This window comes from Paramisgurnus dabryanus, chromosome 14 (genome assembly GCF_030506205.2).
Source record: "Paramisgurnus dabryanus chromosome 14, PD_genome_1.1, whole genome shotgun sequence".
NCBI classification, from domain to species: domain Eukaryota; kingdom Metazoa; phylum Chordata; class Actinopteri; order Cypriniformes; family Cobitidae; genus Paramisgurnus; species Paramisgurnus dabryanus.
Genome location: NC_133350.1, coordinates 7,367,966 through 7,389,337, shown reverse-complemented (window position 1 = coordinate 7,389,337; position 21,372 = coordinate 7,367,966). Strand labels below are relative to the sequence as shown.

At 35.9% G+C, this 21,372-nt stretch overlaps 1 protein-coding gene across 1 annotated transcript in view; it reads right to left on the bottom strand.

The window, feature by feature from the left end:
• Positions 1 to 7,782: 7,782 nt before the first annotated feature.
• The window catches only part of diaph3 (diaphanous-related formin 3), a 414,251-nt gene continuing 400,661 nt past the window's right edge, over positions 7,783 to 21,372 (bottom strand). The window contains exon 28 of the mRNA XM_073811820.1: positions 7,783 to 8,685. Within this exon, the coding sequence (XP_073667921.1) occupies positions 8,420 to 8,685 (266 nt within the window). The 3' untranslated portion in view covers positions 7,783 to 8,419. The remainder of the gene's footprint in view (positions 8,686 to 21,372) is intronic.

The following is a 21,372-nucleotide window of genomic DNA, read 5'->3' as shown; positions in this document are numbered from 1 at the left end:
AACCAAATTAGTGTTCATTTGTAGCAGAGATGTGTGTGTTGATTGTGTAAAAAATTATTAATCTAACTTAAATATTTTTTGAATGACAAAGCCAAAAAGCATTACTTTGTGCTCCGGTCCACCATTTACTGATATGTACCTTTTATGTACTTTTTAAGTACCAAAGTGTACCTTTTAGGTACAAATATGCACTTTTTAGGTACAAAGGTGTACTTTTTAAAAGTACCGCCCCAGTGGCAACTTTTGTACCTTTTATTTCTGAGAGTATACGATGTCACAAATTTGCTTGTGTATAAGAAGTGACAAAAAATCTATATAGTACAAACATATGCATATTTGCAGGTTTAAATTTTTTTATCCCAAATTTTCAATGTGGTGCCAAACATTGAGCCTATTTTAATTCTATAAAATCGCTGCTTCACTACACTGTGACCTTGATCCAAATATTTGTCCGGCCTCTGCAAACCAGAGAAGGCTGTAGGGTAAAGACAGTTTCTGGAAATCCAAATTTAACAGTCTTATCTCACATCTGCCTCTCATTCCCCATCTCCAATTAAGCTCGAGCAGACTGCAATCTGCCACACAATATGCTTTGTTTCCCTTTAAATTATACACATAACGCACATCTACTCAATAAAGAAAATGCACTCCCCGTTCTTGTTTTTGTTGTTGCCTGGAGGAAAGGCTTTGCGATGGCAGCTTGAGATGCATGAATGCGCGTTCAAAAACCAACAGATGTCTGTTTCTGTTTCTCTTTCTCTAGTTGGACGGTCTGTGTTCGTCTTGGTTGCTACTGTTAGAGAACAGCCAGACCTTCGCATGGTTATTGAGGACCGTCTGTCAAGTCGATTCACATCCAACATCCGAGACAGCGGAGAGAAAAACAGAAGCACTCTCCGTTTAACATTACATGAAAATAACATTACGATAAAAGTTGATTTTAAGTGCCACTGAACATAAGTTTGAAATGAGAAACAACATCGACACAAACAAGCATGCCCTTTAACCTCATCCACTTGACCTTTGTACTAACCAGGGCAAAAGTGATGTAGGATCCACCGAAATAGATCATTCTCTTGGCCATTTCGCGACCCTTCAACCCCGTCTTCCTGTGGAAATCTGTCTGACAGCGAGATTAAACGGAAGAAAAAAAAATCTTGTTTGCCTTGCGGACCATGCAGTTCTCGACTTAGTGTTGGGCAGAAAGACATTCAACAGAATTTCATATGCTCTCCCCCTCTGGTTTGTCCTGTTAGGGTGGAAAAAAGCGAGGGTTATTTCTTGTTCATATCTTTTTTGAATATGGAGACAGAAACAGGCAGTTCATGAAAAAATAAAGAGGCAGTTTAAAAAAAGACACTGAACTGGGAAGAACATGGGACACGGAAGCGAGGAACATCTGCAGTCTTTCTCTCTCGGGGTTACGCTGGCGGCAGCAGATCATTTAGGAGGGGATGTGGTGACGGCGAGTGCTCGTCTGATGGTGGTACAGAGGGGAACGATGAAGGCCTTGCTTCATTAGCATTGCTTTTGCTGGCGCTGTCCATGGTGCTGATCGGAGCTGTGATCCCAGTAAGGACAGACACAGCACGGTGCCGGCAGGGAGGCGAAAGCTTCGGACGAGTAAACACAAATAAAAAGCGTGGAGAGGAGGAATCAATGTGGATGTGTGACAGTCGAGAGTTCAGACACGGACAGAGTGTGATTTAGTTTTCTTGTGGTACAGAACTAAAAGGACAACAGGATAGGTTAAACTGCACTATCATGACATGTTGTTATGATGGCTCCTTTTATTCTGGGGTCACTGTGGGATCCAGAAAATGCAGGATATAGGAATGGAGATAAGGTGAGGGTTTTTGGTAACACTTTATTTTACAGTGTCTTTGTTACACATGCTACATGTAATTATTATAGTAATAACAGTTAATTATGCACAGTTACATGCAACTAACCTTAAACCAAACCCTAATCCTAACCCCAACCCTATAGTAAGTACATGATTATTACTTAGTACTTAAATGTATAATTACACTGTAACAGTGATGCCGTAAAATAAAGTGTGACTGGGTTTTTTCATCTGTGTTATTAGTTTGACTACCTATAGTGCTAAGTCATGCAACATAAACTTCACCCTTTTGGCAGGCAATAGTAGAGCGCTTACACATTGGTATTGATAGTGGTTGAACAATAATTTGAAACCAGACTGTTTATTCCTTACAAACTTTACTATTTTTTAACATGTTGTATAAGAGTTTTATGTTTAATAGTAACCCTGAAATGACATTAAAAAGTTCATAATGTAGAAAATAATTGGCTGATACACGTTCGAAGGCATAATACTGTAGGGATCTGTTATGTTTTATTTATTAAGTTTTGTATGTACATAAATATATCTTTTGAATTAAAGGGGACATTTCATAAGACTTTTTTAAGATGACAAATACATCTTTGGTGTCCCGAGAGTACATATGTGAAGTTTTTGCTTTTAGCAGATTAAGGGGCGGTATTGTCCCTTTCTGACATTACAAGGGGAGCAGAATTTTAATGACGCATTTTTTCACGTGCTTGCAGAGAATAGTTTACCAAAACTAAGTTACTGGGTTGATCTTTTTCACATTTTCTAGGTTGATAGAAGCACTGGGGACCCAATCATAGCACTTAAACATGGAAAAAAAAAAGATGTTCATGATATTTCCCCTTTAAAGTATGCAGTGAATGGTTGCCGTGAAACTCCTGCTGGTGGCATTTCATTTTATATTTGCTCCCAGCTGTCCTTGCCTGCTAGTGTGGTGCCATAAACAGAATGAGTCACGTGACGTTCAGACATCTACACCTTTGATAACCCAGCTAGTCATTTTTTGTGATTTACTGCTGCATAATGTATAGAACATTCTGTGAAGATATAATCTTGAAATCTTTAAAGAGCCCCTATTTCAGCGCAAAAAAACAATGTTATTGTGTGTATTCGGTGTAATACAATGGGCCCTATCTTGCACCCAGCTAGGCCTGTCGCGATAAACGATAAATCGATTAATCGCACGGTAAATAAAATGAGCTCGATCATTTTTTTCGGCCTCAATAATTCACATTTGCATGCTTGTTTGTTTTCCTTGTCTCTCTCTCTCTCTACCAAAGAGACTGGATGACCGCTCCGTGCAACGAGTGACAAGGAGTGAACCCTCGTCAGTCATTTGTCAGTCGCATGATCTGTGTGGGGAGGGGGGACTCCTGGTGTAGCCTATCACAGTAGGAGTACTAAGGAGGATGAGCGCCGCGTGAGGAGTGTAGCAGGAGAAAACACTAGTTGAGACGAGAGTTGGAGAAAAATATGGATTTACTAGAGGCTGTTTACACTTGTCATTAACATGCGTTTTTATCGATCGGATCACAATGTTTTACGTCTTTTCTGACTTTTCTGACACAAGGTGAACAGTGCTATTTTTAGCCTTTCATTGAAAAACTAAAGCGGGTGATCTCATTTTGCAAGCGTGTGAAAGTTGCGCGATCTTATTTCATCAATTGCGCTGAAAATTCAGAGAAAGCTCTAACATATACATGTAGAAAATACTGTGCAGCATGTTTACTTGCTTAACAAGCAGTGGACATAATATTAGTTTGCGTCCATATAAACTCATAATTACTCCCGCTGGCGTTCAAATGACAGCGGAGAGACTCGCCCACCGTCTCGACAGACCACCCCCTCACAGTATTCAGCAGTGAAGCGGTCGAAAGTGGACAAAAGAGACGGATTTAAATACCAGGTGTAAACGTGATGTCTCTCTCGTCCACTTGTGATCTGATCAAAAACACATCTTAATACAAAGTGTAAACAGCCAAGTTTCAAAACCAAACGCTACAGCTGCAGTGTGGGAGTACTTTGGATTTAAACCTAATGACCGAGGTGAACCACTAAACCTGAACGAGCCGTTATGTCGCATTTGTGGTAAAAACGTAGCAGTTTGTAGTGGCAACACGACAAACATGCATATGCACCTAAAACGCAATCATCCTGTTATTTTGTTCATTTCTTGTGGATATTTAAAATGTCTTCCAGTTCCAGTATTACTTATTGTTTAGAAATAAAAGTTTATAGATCTTTGAAAAGGTGTATCTGCATTATTATAATGGCCCCGGAGCATCAATGTTATCGTCTATCGCAATAAATTCTGAGGCAATTTATCGTCTAGCAAAATTTGTTATCGCGACAGGCCTACACCCAGCGCAATTGACTTTGTCAGTGACGCATGTATCATTGGTATTTTGCACCGGCGCACAGCAGGTTTTTCCCTCCACAGACGCACGTCGGCAAACTAGGGAATGAACTTGCGCTCCCTGGGCAGTTCAGCGCAAAAAAGGAGGCGTGTTTCCGGCGCAAACCAGCACTGATGCTATTTTGCAGTTTCAAAAAACAATTGCGCCACTGACCAGAAAAAAATAATCTGAAGTCAGCGCACATACTTTGCTCATCTAAGATGCAACAGTTATTTTTGCAAATCATAAATTGTTACAATAAAAAATATTACCACATGAGATAAGGGAAATCATTGTTTTGAGCATCGTGGTGATAGTTTTTATTTATTTTGTGTGGCTGCATTAAAAAATTATCATGCAAATAACAATAAAATTATTTTCATAAGTTTGTTGTGTGGCTGTATTACGTTTATTTTATGTAAATAATAATTAAAATGTTTTCATAAGAAACCTTAATATATGTGAACTTGATTTGTTAGTGTACTTTGGGGTTGGACTGCTTGCATTTCTTGGCTTTCAGCGTTGAGGTTGGACGCAGCGATGTCCTTTGCTGGCGTCAGGTCATGTGTAGAGGCAGATCCACCTCCCGTTACACGGCGTGCCCGATTTATGCTGGCAAGCTTGGTATTCCCCCGTTTCCTGACATCATTGTAGCGCTTGCAGCGCAACGTCCTGGGGATGCCAGCTGATGAGACAATTGTGGCTATTTCCTCTCACGCCTGTTTAACCGACGCTGATTTGGGCGGGTTTCTCCCATTCCCATACTAAACAACTTCTCTGTCTTTGACTGCTCTTACATGAACGTCGGTCTCCTCGGCTGTGAACCGCTCCTGGCGTGCGCCTGGTAAATCCGTCATAACAATAGCAACCCGCCATGGAACTTGCGCCCTTGCATTTAAAGGGAATGTTGGATGACGTTCTGATTGGTTTATTTGACGTTACGCCCAAACCACACCTATGAATAATGAACCTACTTCAGACCAACCCCTTATTGATTTGCGCCCGGCGCAAGAGTTATTTCCCACGCCGGGGAAATAGCAACAGCGCCCAAGATCCGCCCACAAAGTCACTTGCGCTTCGCACTTGCGTTTCAGATAGTTTAAATAGGCCCCAATGTGTTTGCTTGGTTAATGGTTCAAAAAAATTTTTGCGACTTAACCCACATTACTTTTTCTCCTTTTCTGCTCCTTCACTAACAATCTTAATTCGTAAAGTTTGATACCTACATTGAGGTAGGATTATGAGGCATCATGACACGCTTTAAAAAGTGCTGGGTTGTTTTTATTCCAGGGGGCTGGCTCTATATCGGACAAAACGCACTGCTGAGATAAAACAAAACAGAATTAGTTAATTTTTATCCCAGTAGTGTGTTCGGTCCAATATTGACCCGGCCCTGGGTTAAAAACAACCCAGTGCTTATTAGAGTGTACTTCCTTAAAAGACAACAACCTAGATTTGGAAAGATTTTTTATATGAATAGTATCTTGCATTTTTACCAATGGCAAAAGAAGTTAAAAATGGCCTTGAAAAGAAGATTTTTGTCTGGATGGAGTACAGAAGGCCATTTTGAGCGATATTCAGAAAAACAAGCTTTTGTAACGACCATCAACCGAACGGAAAGGCCATAGTACAAGATATTAAGGTTTAAAAATATATTTCCGAACAAAGAGGGAAATTACCCGACATGAAATAGGCATGTAACGGATAAGGAACCAAGAAAACAACAACAGCAAAAAACATAACATTTCATCCCCCCCACACACACATCGAAAAAACAAGTAAAAAGTCTGCAGTTATTTCTCTTCTTTACAGTACACAACCCACACTCCTTACAAGTAAGCAGCTCCTCCTGCTGCTGTTGTCAAGAGGAGCAATGGAGTCCATGATCCAAGCCCACCTCCCCCATTTCCACTGGATTAATTAAATTGGCATGCATGCCTTTGGAAACGGCATTAATTATTATTTACAATACAATAAACAGTATGATTGTGGGTAGCAGAGGCTTTCATCTCTACAGGAGGTGCAGGCCTCCCTGCCCTCAACCTCTCAGGTAACCGTGCATTAAATGAGATTTCTAAATGAACAGGATGTGCAGAAATCACACGCACCCTCTTTTAATGAGCTGAGGTGATGCTGTAAATGTAACGAAATAAAAGTGACATTTGCAGCCAAACAAAATCGGTTCTTTCACTTATTTTATTTGAAACATTTCACCGAAAAGATTTCACCTCAATAACGTCTGTGCAATAACAGGAATGCAGTTTCAAAGAATCAAGAGAGGTGACGCGAGTGCATCGAGTCCAAGGATAGAAAGCGAGAAAGAGAACGAGATGTGATTTCATAGGTAATCTCATTCTGATGTCACGCCTGATTGAGAGCAGTAAAGAGGAAAATCACATCAGCGACAGCAGAACACAAAACATCATGAGGAGGAATGTGAAAACCTGCCAATTACTTGTAAAAAAAACACAATCGAGAGACAAACGAAACAGACAAACATATGCAAAACGCAAACAATTGAATGTCTGACAATACGAAACAAAGAAAAAAAAACACTATTCAGCACGAATCAGAACAGCAGATTGCCGAGTAGGAGTGTGCATTATATCAGTCAGCTCAAACATTCATGACACTCAGGGATATTTCTTCAGCTTTGCATAGTACCATCTCAACATAGAAATATATATATGTATAGGTATACACTTATAATCTTGTTTTTAAGTATAAAGATTTTCATGCATAATAAAACTTACATTCACATGAATACAAACATAGGTCATAGAAATAATTTTATAGCAAACATTTCAATATGCAGATTTTAAAGGGATAGTTCACCCAAAAATGAAAATAATGTCATTAATGACTCACCCTCATGTCGTCCCAAACTCGTAAGACCTCCGTTCATCTTCGTAACACAGTTTGAGATGTTTTAGATTTAGTCTGAGAACTTGTTGACCCTTCATTGAAAATCTAGTGAGAGTATACTGTCCATGTCCAGAGGTAATAAAAACATCATCAAAGTAGTCCATGTGACATCAGTGGGTCAGTTAAAATGTGTTGAAGCATCGAAAATACATTTTGGTCCAAAAATAACAAAAATTACGACTTTATTCAGCATTGTCTTTTCTTCTGCGTCTGTTGTGAAGCGCATGCGTGAGACTAAAGTCATGTGACTTTTTTTAAACTTACAGCGTGTGTCTCCCTCACACTGTAAACGAAGCATAGGCGAAAAAAAAAACAGCAGGGGCGCACCAAATAACACGTCACTGCAGTCACGTGACTTTATGCGCTTCACAACAGATGCGGAAGAGAAGACAATGCTGAATAAAGTCATATTTTATGTTATTTATGGACCAAAATGTATTTTCGATGCTTCAACACATTCTAACTGACCCACTGATGTCACATGGACTACTTTGATGATGTTTTTATTACCTTTCTGGACATAGACAGTATACCGTGCATAGATTTTCAATGAAGGGTCAACAAGCTCTCGGACTAAAATAAACATCTTAAACTGTGTTCCGAAGATGAACAAAGGTCTTACAAGTTTGGAACGACATGAGGGTGGGTCATTAATGACATAAATTTCATTTTTGGGTGAACTATCCCTTCAAAGGTATAGTTATGCGCTGCTGTAAGAAAGTTAAATGTTAAAATATTGTATATGAAAGCAGAAAGCATGAACAGCAGGCTAATCTGATTTGATACATTTTTACGGTTAAAGCATTTAAACAAAACAGCATCTACGTATGTGAAAATGCACACGCTGGAGCTTCATCTTCACGCAGCAGCTGAAGAGTTAAAGAGTAATAATTGCTTTGGTTATTACATTTAAAAAAGAAAAAAGTGCTCGGCCCAAAGGTCAATTTAAACTGTCATGTAATTAGGTGCTTCATAAAAGACAGTGATGACTAAAGTTTCAGAAACAGACCAGCACACAATGACTTCTGTGGACAACAAGTTTGTTGTTGGAGGTAAAAGGTCAGAGAAAGCCAGTAAGAAAGGTTAATTGTTAAGACTTTTCTTATTTGTGTGTGCGCAACAAAGAGCATTTATTAGCAAAAGGTGACGGTAACCGCCCGTGTGATTGGTTTCGTCTGGAAATGGCCATTGTGACTACAGAGGTCAATGCGAGTGGTCTGCGGTAGATGTGTTGGTGATGTCATCAGAGGGCACGCAGGCGGGCGAGCAAAGCCTCCACGTCTGTGTCACCGTTGGAGGAACAAAGAGGTGGAGTTGGCTCTTTTTCTTTCTCTCGTTCTCTTGCTTTGTCTTTCTCTCTCTCCCTGTCGGGCCGGTGGGTCGCTCTGTGGGCTGTAGACGAATGGGCTTCGCTCTCATAATGAGGCTCCTTGGCAGTGGGTGCTCGCGTCGAGCTGAAATTGATATTCTGCCGCGACCGTGACCTTTGCAGAGGTGCTTTCATGTTTTCTGCAGGAGAGAAGAGAGGCAGAGACAGAGGGATGAAGGGAAGATAAAACAAACGAGCCCTCTTGAAAACGTTTATAAAAGTTAGCAGCTCTTTGAAGGTGGGCCATACCGACACTAAAGTCAGCAGATAGATGAGAGAGGAACGAGCAGACAGACGCGGCTGACAGCATGTCAGCACAATAAAAATTAAACAGGTGCACATGGAGACTCAAGATTCTGTGAATGAATGCAGGCAGGGCTCACCTTCGTAATGTCACCTCTCAACCTATTTATCGCCGTTGATGTTCTCCAAGTTTTCTGGGTCCTAAATCTCTAATCAGTGTAGTGCTGCAAAGGCTAACTTATTGCTCTGCACTAGTTTAAAAGCTTAGAACATCTAGTTGAACTTTAACCCATCACTCCATGACCGTATATACTGTATATACATAAAATCTCTCATTTAAAATATGCACTCTTTTCTAGAATAATGTGAGAATGCTACAAAGATCTTGTGTGCTTTAATGGAATTGTCACGAGACCGGTTGTGCCTCATACATCTTGAAAAGTGAAGCCGCTGGATCTTTAATCGCCCCCTGGTGGCTGGCTGCAGTAAAAGTCATAAACCCCGCCCTCTCCATGCAAACATACGGGACTCGGCTCTTCATAAAATTATATTTACACTTCCAATAACATTTTTGGTCATAAAAGTTAGCTGTTATCAAGCTGATATATGTTCAATTGTTAACTTTTGTGCTACGTTTTATTTTACCTAGTAATTTGATGCTATAGAAACGGGGCGTATCGTTATGGATTGGCGTGGTGGAATTGGGTGCGCAAGGGTTTGGGTGATAGTTTGATAACGCTGCTCCGTATCTGGCTCCACGGACGATTCCTTCTGCGCATGCCCTGGCTCCAAACTGACGTTTTTACGTAACATGGCAGCGCCCATGGTCGGATATTTTTGGTTCAATTCATTACAATGGAAGGAAGCAGCATCACGTCGTCCATCTTTTTTTCAGTCTATGGACGAAACCTGTATATATAGATTAGGGTTGTAACGATACATTGTGCGATTCTGCTTGCTATGCTTCTCAAAGAATTAAGGTTAAATGCCGCTACATCCATAAGCCAGATGGCGCTCTCGTGCAGAAACTCAATATGCACCGTGGAAGTACCATTACGCAGGCAGCTCCAGGAAATGTATAAACATACTTATATTGCGGTTCTTCAAACATTTGCAGGTATTGTTATGATAATAAAGAATATATTTTATAATTATGTTTGATGAGTGTTGCTTTTTCGAATGCATGATATAAAGACTCAAAATGTGATTTTAGATTGATAAGGACTTGATCAAATAGCCGTAGCACATGAAAGAATTGTGCATAATATCGCAACAGCGATTCAGAATCGACATTGGAGAGGTATTACACTGTGTATCGCAAACTAAAAAAACTTAAAAAAAAGATTTGTTGAAATCTGACAAAAGTGACAGAGCTACACCTGTTTGAAGTTGATAGAGTCAGCAAAGTCAATTTTGAGAAAAATCAAGTTTAAGATTTTGGAAGGTTCAAAAACATAATCACAACATCCATACCTTAAAATCACTAGTATTACTAATAGATTTACCACGCACAAAGTCAAAAATGATATTTAGAGAAAAAAATATATATTTATTTTTTTTCTTTTATTGTTTGATTGACTGAGACAGACAGCATTAAGATCTACTGGAATGCAAGGATCTAAAATAATGTTACACATCATTGTTTGCTCAACAGTTACCAAACATTCACTTAAGACATAAAATATTATCTCTACATATAATTTTTGTTTCAAAACTGTAATTATGTGTATTTGTGTGTGTAAATATATATGTCAGTCAGCACGAGGAAGACTTTATATCGCTCTTCATAACTTTTTAACATCAACTAGGTCGTGAACTTTGTCTCTATTAATACAGTTTTGAACATCAAGAAAGTCCTGCACTTTATTTTCAAATAAAAACAAAAATGTCAGACAGGCATTTGGATGCACTCATCTTTGAAAAGGTTAAGCATTTAGGTACAGCTTTAAAAAATTTTTTACAAATAAAGATCATTTTAGTTGTCCAATAACTATTTTAGAGCACTGGGATCGCTAGACTGGTGCTTAATGTACTTATTTTTATGAAAACATCAATTTCGACCAAAAATCGACATTTAGGGGGCGTGCACACCAAAGCTTTTACGCCAGTGGCTGGCGTATGTTTTTAACTGTTTCCAATGGAAGCGTAGCGTTTTTCAAAAAAGCAAGCAGCTGGCAATTTTTTTCGCGCTCAGCTCAGTTGAAAAAGATTTCACTTTGGATGAAAAGCTCAGCATCAGAATAAAACATTCAACAGTCCCGTGGTATAAGGCTATATATTTTTGATAAAGAGAGAAAAAAACAAGAGAAAAGGATAATAATGACATAATATGATTTCTATATTTATATTACTTGCCGTTGAACAGTGAAGGTAATATAAGATCTGTGTTGAGATATATTTGACAAACTACTTTTGGTTATGATTTTCCCGGTTGGATCCAGACCGACCAGGTTTATCATCACATCAGCAGCAGCGATGTCTGTGCTGGGCTTGGCCACTCTCTTATGACAGCGTATATTACAAAGCGCATGAAACACGCCCTCGCATTACAAACAGAGTCTCACCAAGGTGCAAAGCACACTCATTCACTTCAGCAAAAGAGCGAGGGACAGAGTGATGTACGAGTGCTTTAAACAAGGACAATCTCTACAAACAAGAAAGGATGGAGAGAGAGAGAGAGAGAGAGAGAGAGAGAGAGAGAGAGAGAGAGAGAGAGAGAGAAGAAAAACCTCTACAGCTGGAGTCCACTACACAAAAATCATTTGATAATTCCTAAAGTACAACAGTACAGTCACAGCTATAGTATTTCTAATATATCTGTGGTGAAACTAAAGAGTTAAAGTTATAGTTCACCCAAAAATGTTCGCCAAAAAATCCAAACCGAACCGAGGCCCCATTGACTTCCATTGTATTATTTTATTCTACTGTACTATGGAAGTCAATGGGGCTTCTGATCAGTTTGTTTACAAACATTCCTCAAAATATCTTCCTTTGTGTTCATCAGAACAAAGACATTTATACAGGTTTGTAACAACAGGAAGTGAATAAATGATGACTGAATTTTTTAATGTCTGATAAACCTTGCTCCTGATACGGTCCAATCTTACAAACTACAAAGATGCTTCACATTTAGATGCAAACCTTTATTAAACCAGAACTCTATCAACATCAGCTTTAGCAAAAGCTGTTAGACCAAGAGAGTGAAACAAAACAACATTTTTATTTTATAAAAAAAATGTCAAAATTGCCACCATTGTGCCATGGTGTTGTGATGTGGTTTCTAGGGTTTTGCTAGGCTACAACAGATTTTTGTTTACTGACGCAAATCAACAGAGAAGAATTTCAAGTATTTGTGTTATTGTGGAAAAGTATGAGCAACAGAAATGGTGTTATTTACTAACTCTGAGAGACTACTGACTCTTTGTCAAAATAGCCTTTATTGTTATGGTCCAGCTGCTATCTTAAAGAAGTCACTATTTTTATGTTTTATGTTATGTGCGGTGTTGAGGTGCACTTGATGTTGATTTGTACAATTTCTCTATGCTTTTTGCACTGCTATTCACGGTATTATATATATTTTTTGGCCATTTTTGCCTTTATTCAACAGTAAGTGAGGAGAGGATAGGAAAGTACAGGGAGGAGGAGATGGGTATGGAATCGGCAAATGACACCACGCAGGGAATTCAACTCGGGTCACCGAAAGTGCGAAAGCACCACATGTCGGAGCACTACACCATCGGCTATCATTTTTTACTTCAATGTCAGATGAAAAGGCATGTGTAGTTTAAGATGATGCCTGTTTACTATCATATTAATTGACTAAATGTGACCCTGGACCAAAAAACTGCACAGGTACACTGCAAAAAATGACTTTCTTACTTAGTATTTTTGTCTTCTTTTCAGTAGAAATATCAAAAATTCTTAAATCAAGACGTATTTTCTTGATGAGCAAAATGAGAAAAATAAATAATTCTAGTTTTTAGACAAAAATATACAATTTAAATGTATTTGTTCTTAAAACAAGCAAAATCATCTGCCAATGGGGTGAAAAAAGAAAAAAAGTGTTTAAGAAAAAAGAAAACTTATTTTAAGATTTTTTTTCTCAACCCATTGGGAGATGATATTGCTTGTTTTAAGTTTAAATTTACTTGAATTGTATGTTTTTTGTCTAACTAGACTTATTTTCTTACGTTATTTTGCTCATCAAGAAAAAGCATCTTAATTTAAGAATTTTTAGATATTTCTACTGAAAATAAGACAAAAATACTTAGTACAAAAGTCATTTTTTGCAGTGTATATTTGAAGCAATAGCCAACAATACATTGTACACTGCAAAAAATGATTTTCAAGAAAAAAAATTATTAGTATTTTTGTCTTGTTTTCAGTAAAAATATCTAAAAATTCTTAAATCAAGATGTACTTTCTTGATGAGCACAACGACCCACGAAATTAAGTCTAGTTTTTACACCAGAAATATCAAATTTAAGAGATTTTGTGCATAAAACAAGCAAAAAAATCTGCCAATGGGGTAAGCAAAAAATCGTGAAAATTTTTCTTAAGCACGCAATTCAAGAAAAATTCAAGACAAATTTGCTTACCACATTGGCAATTTTTTTGCTTGTTTTATGCACAAAATCACTTAAATTTGATATTTTTGTTCTTAAAACTAGACTTATTTTCTTGGGTCGTTTTGCTCATTAAGGAAAAGCATCTTCATTTAAGAATTTTTAGACATTTTTACTGAAAACAAGACAATTTTTTTTCTTGAAAATCATTTTTTTGCAGTGTATGGGTCAAAATGATAGATTTTTATGCCAAAAATCATTAGGATATTAAGTAAAGAACATAAAACATATTTAGTAATTTTCCTACACTGCAGAAAATGATTTTCAAGAAAAACATTCTTAGTATTTTTGTCTTGTTTTCAGCAAAAAAAAATCAAAAAATTCTTAAATTAAGATGATTTTTTTTGATAAACAAAACGACCCAAGAAAATAAGTCTAGTTTTTAGACCAAAAATATCAAATGTAAGTGATTTTTTGCATAAAACAAGCAAAAAAAATCTGCCAATGGGGTAAACAAAAAAATCTTGAACATTTTTCTTAAACACTAAATTCAAGAAAAATTTCCTAACCCAATTTTTTTACTTGTTTTATGCACAAAATCACTTACATTTGATATTTTTGCCCTAAAAAACTAGACTTATTTTCTTGGGATGTTTTGCTCATCAAGAAAAAGCTTAATTTTTAAATTTCTTAATTTAAGAATTTTTAGATATTTTAACTGAAAACAAGACAAAAATACTAAGACATTTTTTCTTGAAAATCATTTTTGGCAGTGTGCAGTAAATAAAACAAAACTTTTTTTTGAGTGGATTCAGTTGCTAAGGACTTATTTCAAACAACTTTAAAGGCAGTTTTCTCAATAATTTGATTTTTTTGCACCTTCCGATTCCAGATTTCTAAAAACAGTTGCCAAATATTGTCCAATCCATGCATATTTGGAAAGATTTTAAGATTCAAGATATTGCACTCTAAAAACATCTGAGTAATTTTTGACCCATAAGAACACATGATGGGTTAAAAATGAAGTATAATAACCCAGTAGTTGGGTTAAAACAACCTTTGGGACAGCATTTACCCATTATGGGTCAAACATAAACCACCATTTTTAGAGTGTGAGACAATGTTCAGGGTCACAAATATAAGCTTTTTAACCTTACTTAGGTGAAGTACAGGATAAGAAACAGCTTGTAGTACTGTATGTGTATAGTATTTACAGTAATGTGTGTGTGTGTAGTACTGTATACAGTCATATGTGTGTGAGTTCTCTGTGCTCTCATTACTGTTTCGTGAGAATGTGCACTCGTTTGTCTCTGTGTGCCACTCTCTGCCCTATGCTTCAGGCCACTTTCATTAGTCTCTCTGGCTCTTCTTTATTCAGCTTCATTTCCTGCTTGTCCTATTTGCCGTTTCCTGTTCTTAAAATGGTCTGTCTTTCTCTCAACACATTCTGGCTTTAGCTCCATACTGCTTAATGTCTTTATCCTTTAATTCGTTTGCGCGCTCTCCGAGGGCTGTAAACGAACCGTGTTGATATACAAAAGGCTGTATGTGTCTTTCATTAGTGTGACCGTGAAGCACTTAATAAGCATTTAAACAAAAGCTACAATAAAGACACAGGACGACTTAATGACTGCTGATTGCTTCTTTTCACCACACTATATACCAGAAAACAGCGGTGCCAAATATGCAACAAATATGGAGTAAGATAGAGAGAGTTAAGCATAAATTAAGCCATTACATAGCTTTAAATTAAACATGTTAAAGGAAAACACCACTGTTTTCAATATTTTACTATGTTCTTACCTCAACTTAGATGAATGAATACATAATTATATTTTATCAATGCATGCACTTAATCTTTGTACAGCGTGTCGTGAATGTGTTAGCATTTAGCCTAGCCCCATTCATTCCTTAGGATCCAAATAGTGATGAATGTATAAGCCACCAAACACTTCCATGTTTTCCCTATTTAAAGACTGTTACATGAGTAGTTACACCAGTAAGTATGGTGGCACAAAATAAAACGTGGTGATTTTTAAAGTGGATAAAAAATATGAGAACTATATTGTATAGCGGAAGAGCACTTCCACCTCGGGCGCAGTAATATTGACAGAAGATTGAGCGAGAGGGGGAGTAGTCAGGAGTGATGATGTTACTGTGCTTGAGGTCAAAGTGCTTCAAACTAAGTGCTCTTCAGCCATACAATATAGTTCTCATTTTTATCCACTTTAAAAATCGGCACATTTTATTTTGTGCCACCATACTTACTTGTGTAACAGTCTTTAAATAGGGAAAACATGGAAGTGTTTTGTGGCTTCTAAATTCATCCCTGTTTGGATCCTAAGGAATGAATGGGGCTAGGCTAAATCCTTACACATTCATGAAATGCTATACAAAGATTAAGTGCACGCATTGAAAAAACAGAGCTATGTATTAATACGTCTAAGTTGAGGTAAGAACATTGTAAAATATTGAAAAAGGGTGGTGTTTTCCTTTAAAAATGTGACCCTGTCTGTGAAATTCAGAATTAAGTTTATGGTGAGATTAGGAGTATTAAAGTTTAATTTTAATATTGATTTCATATTCATTTTCAATCTTTGAAATGGCCTTAGTCAACAAAATATGAAACATATCAAGGTTATATTTTCACAGAATGTTTTTTAGATTATGTTGGATGATTTTATGCAAAAAAAAAAACAGTACAAATGCCTTTAGCTGAGTTTTCACAGGCAGTCTCTCAATAAATTCAAATCCTGTTTTTATTAATTTTATTAATCCCTTCAGAAAACAACTGCAAAAACATTCATTATTATCCTTTCAGCATCCCTCAAGCAGACATGAAGCAAACACACCGCGGTAGAAATCTGAATGCCAGTCTTTCCTTTTATCAGTATGCTGCTTCAGTTAGGCTCATAAAAACTCGCTCACGTCCAGACAGAGCCGTCCTCTCATTCCTTTCTTCAAATAGAGCAGGGCTGAAATACTGCTTTCTGACTTCAGAGATCATTTGTACAATTTGCATTTTTGTGCTGTGGGCGCTGCAAATCTGACTTTCTTTTCATCTCTTTGCTCTTCTCCGTTTCTTCTCCCTCACTTTCTTGCTGTCGGCAGACGACTCAACGAAACGTGACAGACGACGAGGGCACTTGATCACCCTAACGAGGTTAAATGCAGACAGGCGTCCGATTAACCACAACGGAGCCTGTCCTGCACTTATCGGGACTCCACACTATGCAATCGGCGACACGTCATTTCCCCTTTTGCATGCCGTACAGCTCCCAATATTATATATAGAGGTATTAAGAATGATTATACTATCCGTCTGCTTGGATTCTGCTGTTATGGGGCTGGAAATGGCACCAGGTGAATGGCTCAAGTCGAATTTGTATGGAAATGAACATGAGTTTGCTCAGTGGGAGAAATAGGGTAGCAGTTCATGACATCAATGATCCTTTGATGGGACCGCTTTGTTAGACAGTTCAAAACAGTTGTATGATTTGCTTTCACACCTGTGGCATTGGGGTTAGGGATGGGTTTCATTATTATTTTTTATGAAAATTATATGTTTTGTATGGTTCACTTTATACGAATTCATACAAATTAGTCGACTCGTAAAATACGTACGAATACGAACGAGATCAGGCTGCACTGTAAAAAATAAAAGCTGCTCTACCAATTAAAGTAATTTTTGAAGTTGATCCTACTTTTACTTTTTACACACTCTAAAAAAACAAATGGTGCTATATAGCACCAAAACTGTTGCTTTGGATCGTAACCATAGAAGAACCATTTTTAGTGCCATATAGCACCGGTGAAGCACCTGTGTAGCACCATATAGGGGCCATATAGCACCACTATAGCACCACATATGGTTCTACATAGCACTATATGGTTCTAGACAGGTGCTTCACAGGTGCTTCACCGGTGCTATATGGCACTAAAAATGGTTCTTCTATGATTACGAGCAAAGAACCACTTTTGGTGCTATATAGCACCGTTTGTTTTTAGAGTGTTGTGGGTAATTCAGAAAATATTTATTTTAAACTCTTCATAAATACATGTAAAAACACCAGTAATGTTTTAATATAAATATGAACTACAAAGTCTGAAAACATTTCAAAACGTTGTATTATTTTATTTTCTATTAACGTTCTAAACAAGTTTGTCAAATTTTTATTTAAAAATATTTTATATTTGAAATATAGGAAGACTTTGGTAGATTTTTGGTAATTTACAGAATGAATCAAAAATGATAATTTTACCAAAATAAAATTTTCATTAAGAAAATATTTTTATTTGAAAAATAGGAAAACTATTTTTGGTAATTTACAGAATTAATCATAAGTGATAATTTTACCAAAATAACATTTTCATTAAAAAAAAATTTTTAGTTGAACTATGAGACAGCTATTTTTGGTAATTTACAGAATTAATCATAAGTGATAATTTTACCAAAATAACATTTTCATTAAAAAAAATTTTTTAGTTGAACTATGAGACAGCTATTTTTGGTCATTTACAGAATTAATCAAAAATGATAATTTTACCAAAATCAAATTTTCATTAAAAAAATATTTTTATTTGAAATATATGACAACTATTTTTGGTCATTTCCAGAATGAATCAAAAAATGATAATTGTATAAAAATACAATTTACATGATTTTTTTTATTTGAAATATAGGACAACTATTTTTGGTAATTTACAGAATGAATCAAACAATGATAATTTTACCAAAATCTAATTTTCATAAAAAAATCTTTTTTATTTGAAATATAGGACAACTATTTTTGGTCATTTACAGAATGAATCAAAAAGGATAATTTTACCAAAATCAAATTTTCATTAAGAAAATATTTTTATTTGAAATATATGACAACTATTTTTGGTCATTTACAGAATGAATCAAACAATGATAATTTTACCAAAATCTAATTTTCATTAAAAAATATTTTTTGTCTGAAATATAGGACAAATATTTTTGGTCATTTACAGAATGAATCAAAAAATGATAATTGTATAAAAATACAATTTTCATAAAAAAATTTTTTAATTGAAATATAGGGCAAATATTTTTTGTGTAACTTACAGAATGAATCAAAAATGATAATTTTACCAAAATCTAATTTTCATTAAGAAAATATTTTTATTTGAAATATAGGAAAACTATTTTTGGTAATTTACAGAATTAATCATAAGTGATAATTTTACCAAAATAACATTTTCATTAAAAAAAATTTTTTAGTTGAACTATGAGACAGCTATTTTTGGTAATTTACAGAATTAATCATAAGTGATAATTTTACCAAAATAACATTTTCATTAAAAAAAAATTTTTAGTTGAACTATGAGACAGCTATTTTTGGTCATTTACAGAATTAATCAAAAATGATAATTTTACCAAAATCAAATTTTCATTAAAAAAAAATTTTTTATTTGAAATATATGACAACTATTTTTGGTCATTTCCAGAATGAATCAAAAAATGATAATTGTATAAAAATACAATTTACATGATTTTTTTTTATTTGAAATATAGGACAACTATTTTTGGTAATTTACAGAATGAATCAAACAATGATAATTTTACCAAAATCTAATTTTCATAAAAAAATCTTTTTTATTTGAAATATAGGACAACTATTTTTGGTCATTTACAGAATGAATCAAAAAGGATAATTTTACCAAAATCAAATTTTCATTAAGAAAATATTTTTATTTGAAATATATGACAACTATTTTTGGTCATTTACAGAATGAATCAAACAATGATAATTTTACCAAAATCTAATTTTCATTAAAAAATATTTTTTGTCTGAAATATAGGACAAATATTTTTGGTCATTTACAGAATGAATCAAAAAATGATAATTGTATAAAAATACAATTTTCATAAAAAATTTTTTTAATTGAAATATAGGGCAAATATTTTTTGTGTAACTTACAGAATGAATCAAAAATGATAATTTTACCAAAATCTAATTTTCATTAAGAAAATATTTTTATTTGAAATATAGGAAAACTATTTTTGGTCATTTACAGAATTAATCAAAAAAAATATAATTTTACCAAAATCAAATGTTCATAAAAAATATTTTTTAATTGAAATATAGGACAAATATTTTTGGTCATTTACAGAATGATAATTTTACCAAAATCTAATTTTCATTTTTTTTTTTTGAAATATAGGACAACTATTTTTGGTAATTTACATAATGAATCAAAAATAGTAATTTAAACAAAACATACCTAGAAATAGTAAGTAAAAAAAAAATGAAAATAATTTAGTTTTGTAATTTTGTGTCCTGGCATGCTGCACACACCCCATTCAGATTAAAATGAAAATCCATGTCACTATAATTTTTTTTTGGTTGGGGGGTTGAGGTTGCACTCAGAAGAGGACTGATTACCATATTGAGCTGCAGTATGGACACGGCCATGAAGTGGATGACGTTATGTCCATGCAAGTCTATTAAAAGCTAACTTTGCAACATCCAGAACTCATCTGCTATGAAATACAGCATTACCATAAGACAGTCTATAATGTACTGTATAACCAAGCTGATGTAATAGTTTGGTGACCAAATTTAGCTTAATGATCATGACCCTTTCTTATTTAGAGTCTCCATGTACTCGTTTATCTACATTTATGCAAAAAGGGGGAAATGGCACATGTGGGCAAGGTCAAGAGAAATCAGGGGTAATTTTGTGAGCTGGTGAATTAGACCAGAAATACTGGTAATAAATAATCCCCTAATTACTGCCTTACGGTGCAGAGGGATGCCATTATGGGCTGCCACATGAATAACAGGGAACCCTTTAAGCGACAGAATATGGGTTTGTTTCTGGACAAAATGGCAACAATGTCAGATTGGGAGAGTGTGCATGTGCGTGTATTTGATCTAGCGGCTCTAAAATGGGGCCAAAAAGAGAGGAAGCCTTGGCTGATAAAGAGAGCTGTAATTCAGAGCTCATGACGCTCTAATGTCCCTCTTTGTCTGAATGAAGGACTCGGGAGAGCGATGACCTGCACATTATCCTCTATGCCTACAAGAGTTAAGCAGTAATTAAGCATATCAGCAGAGACATGCCTCATCCAATGGGCACACAGCGCCCGATCACCTTTCCCACTGGTGATACAGGTAAAGCATGTGTATTTGCTCCTCTGTTCTTTGACTGACATTTATGACAGAGAACGGTAAATAAGCAATAAAAGATAAAAAAGAGAGGAGGAAGAAAGCTGTATTTCATTCATTTTGAGCATTTAGCTATGTAACACCTTATCACAAGCAAGTGTGGTTCGTGTCAAAGCAGGTCCAGGAGTTGTTTTATGGTCAGTGTATTTGAATGCTGCACGACCTTTGTGTTTCAGAAAGAGATAAGTAATGATTCACTATAAAAAGCATAATTCTGAGGTTCCTCTCTCTTGCTCCAAAGACATTGTCTATGTTGTGTACATGTTTTATGTGACTGTATGCCAGAGGTGATGTTTTGGACTTGGACTGTATTAAGACCACATACACGCGCATACAACTTCCAATTCGGGACAGTATGTATACATGCTAGGGCTGCACGATTAATCGAAAAAGAATCACGATCTCGATTCATACATAAATGCGATCTTTATTTTAAATGACAGCGATTCACTTGCATTTACAGTATGTCCCTGTATTCAGATGCTGTATTTACATTTCAATCCAAGATGCTATAATATCAGTCAAACTTGCTAACACACACAGTCATACAGGGTAAAACCAAACCCTATTCATTCACCAATCAGACCCGATTGTTTCTCTTCTCTCTCATCTCATTTGCGGCGTTCCGCTGTCACTTGTGTGATGTATAACAAGGCGGCAGACCTAAACACAGTCGTTAACTTGGTGGATTTGGAGCGGAAGTGTTCACAAAAAAAGAGGATAAACAAGCGTCATTGTGGAAAATCCTGGTGGCGACGGAGAAAGTGACGATGCAACAACATTGGTTCCGAAAAGAAGGCAAGAAAATTAGTTACCTGTATGC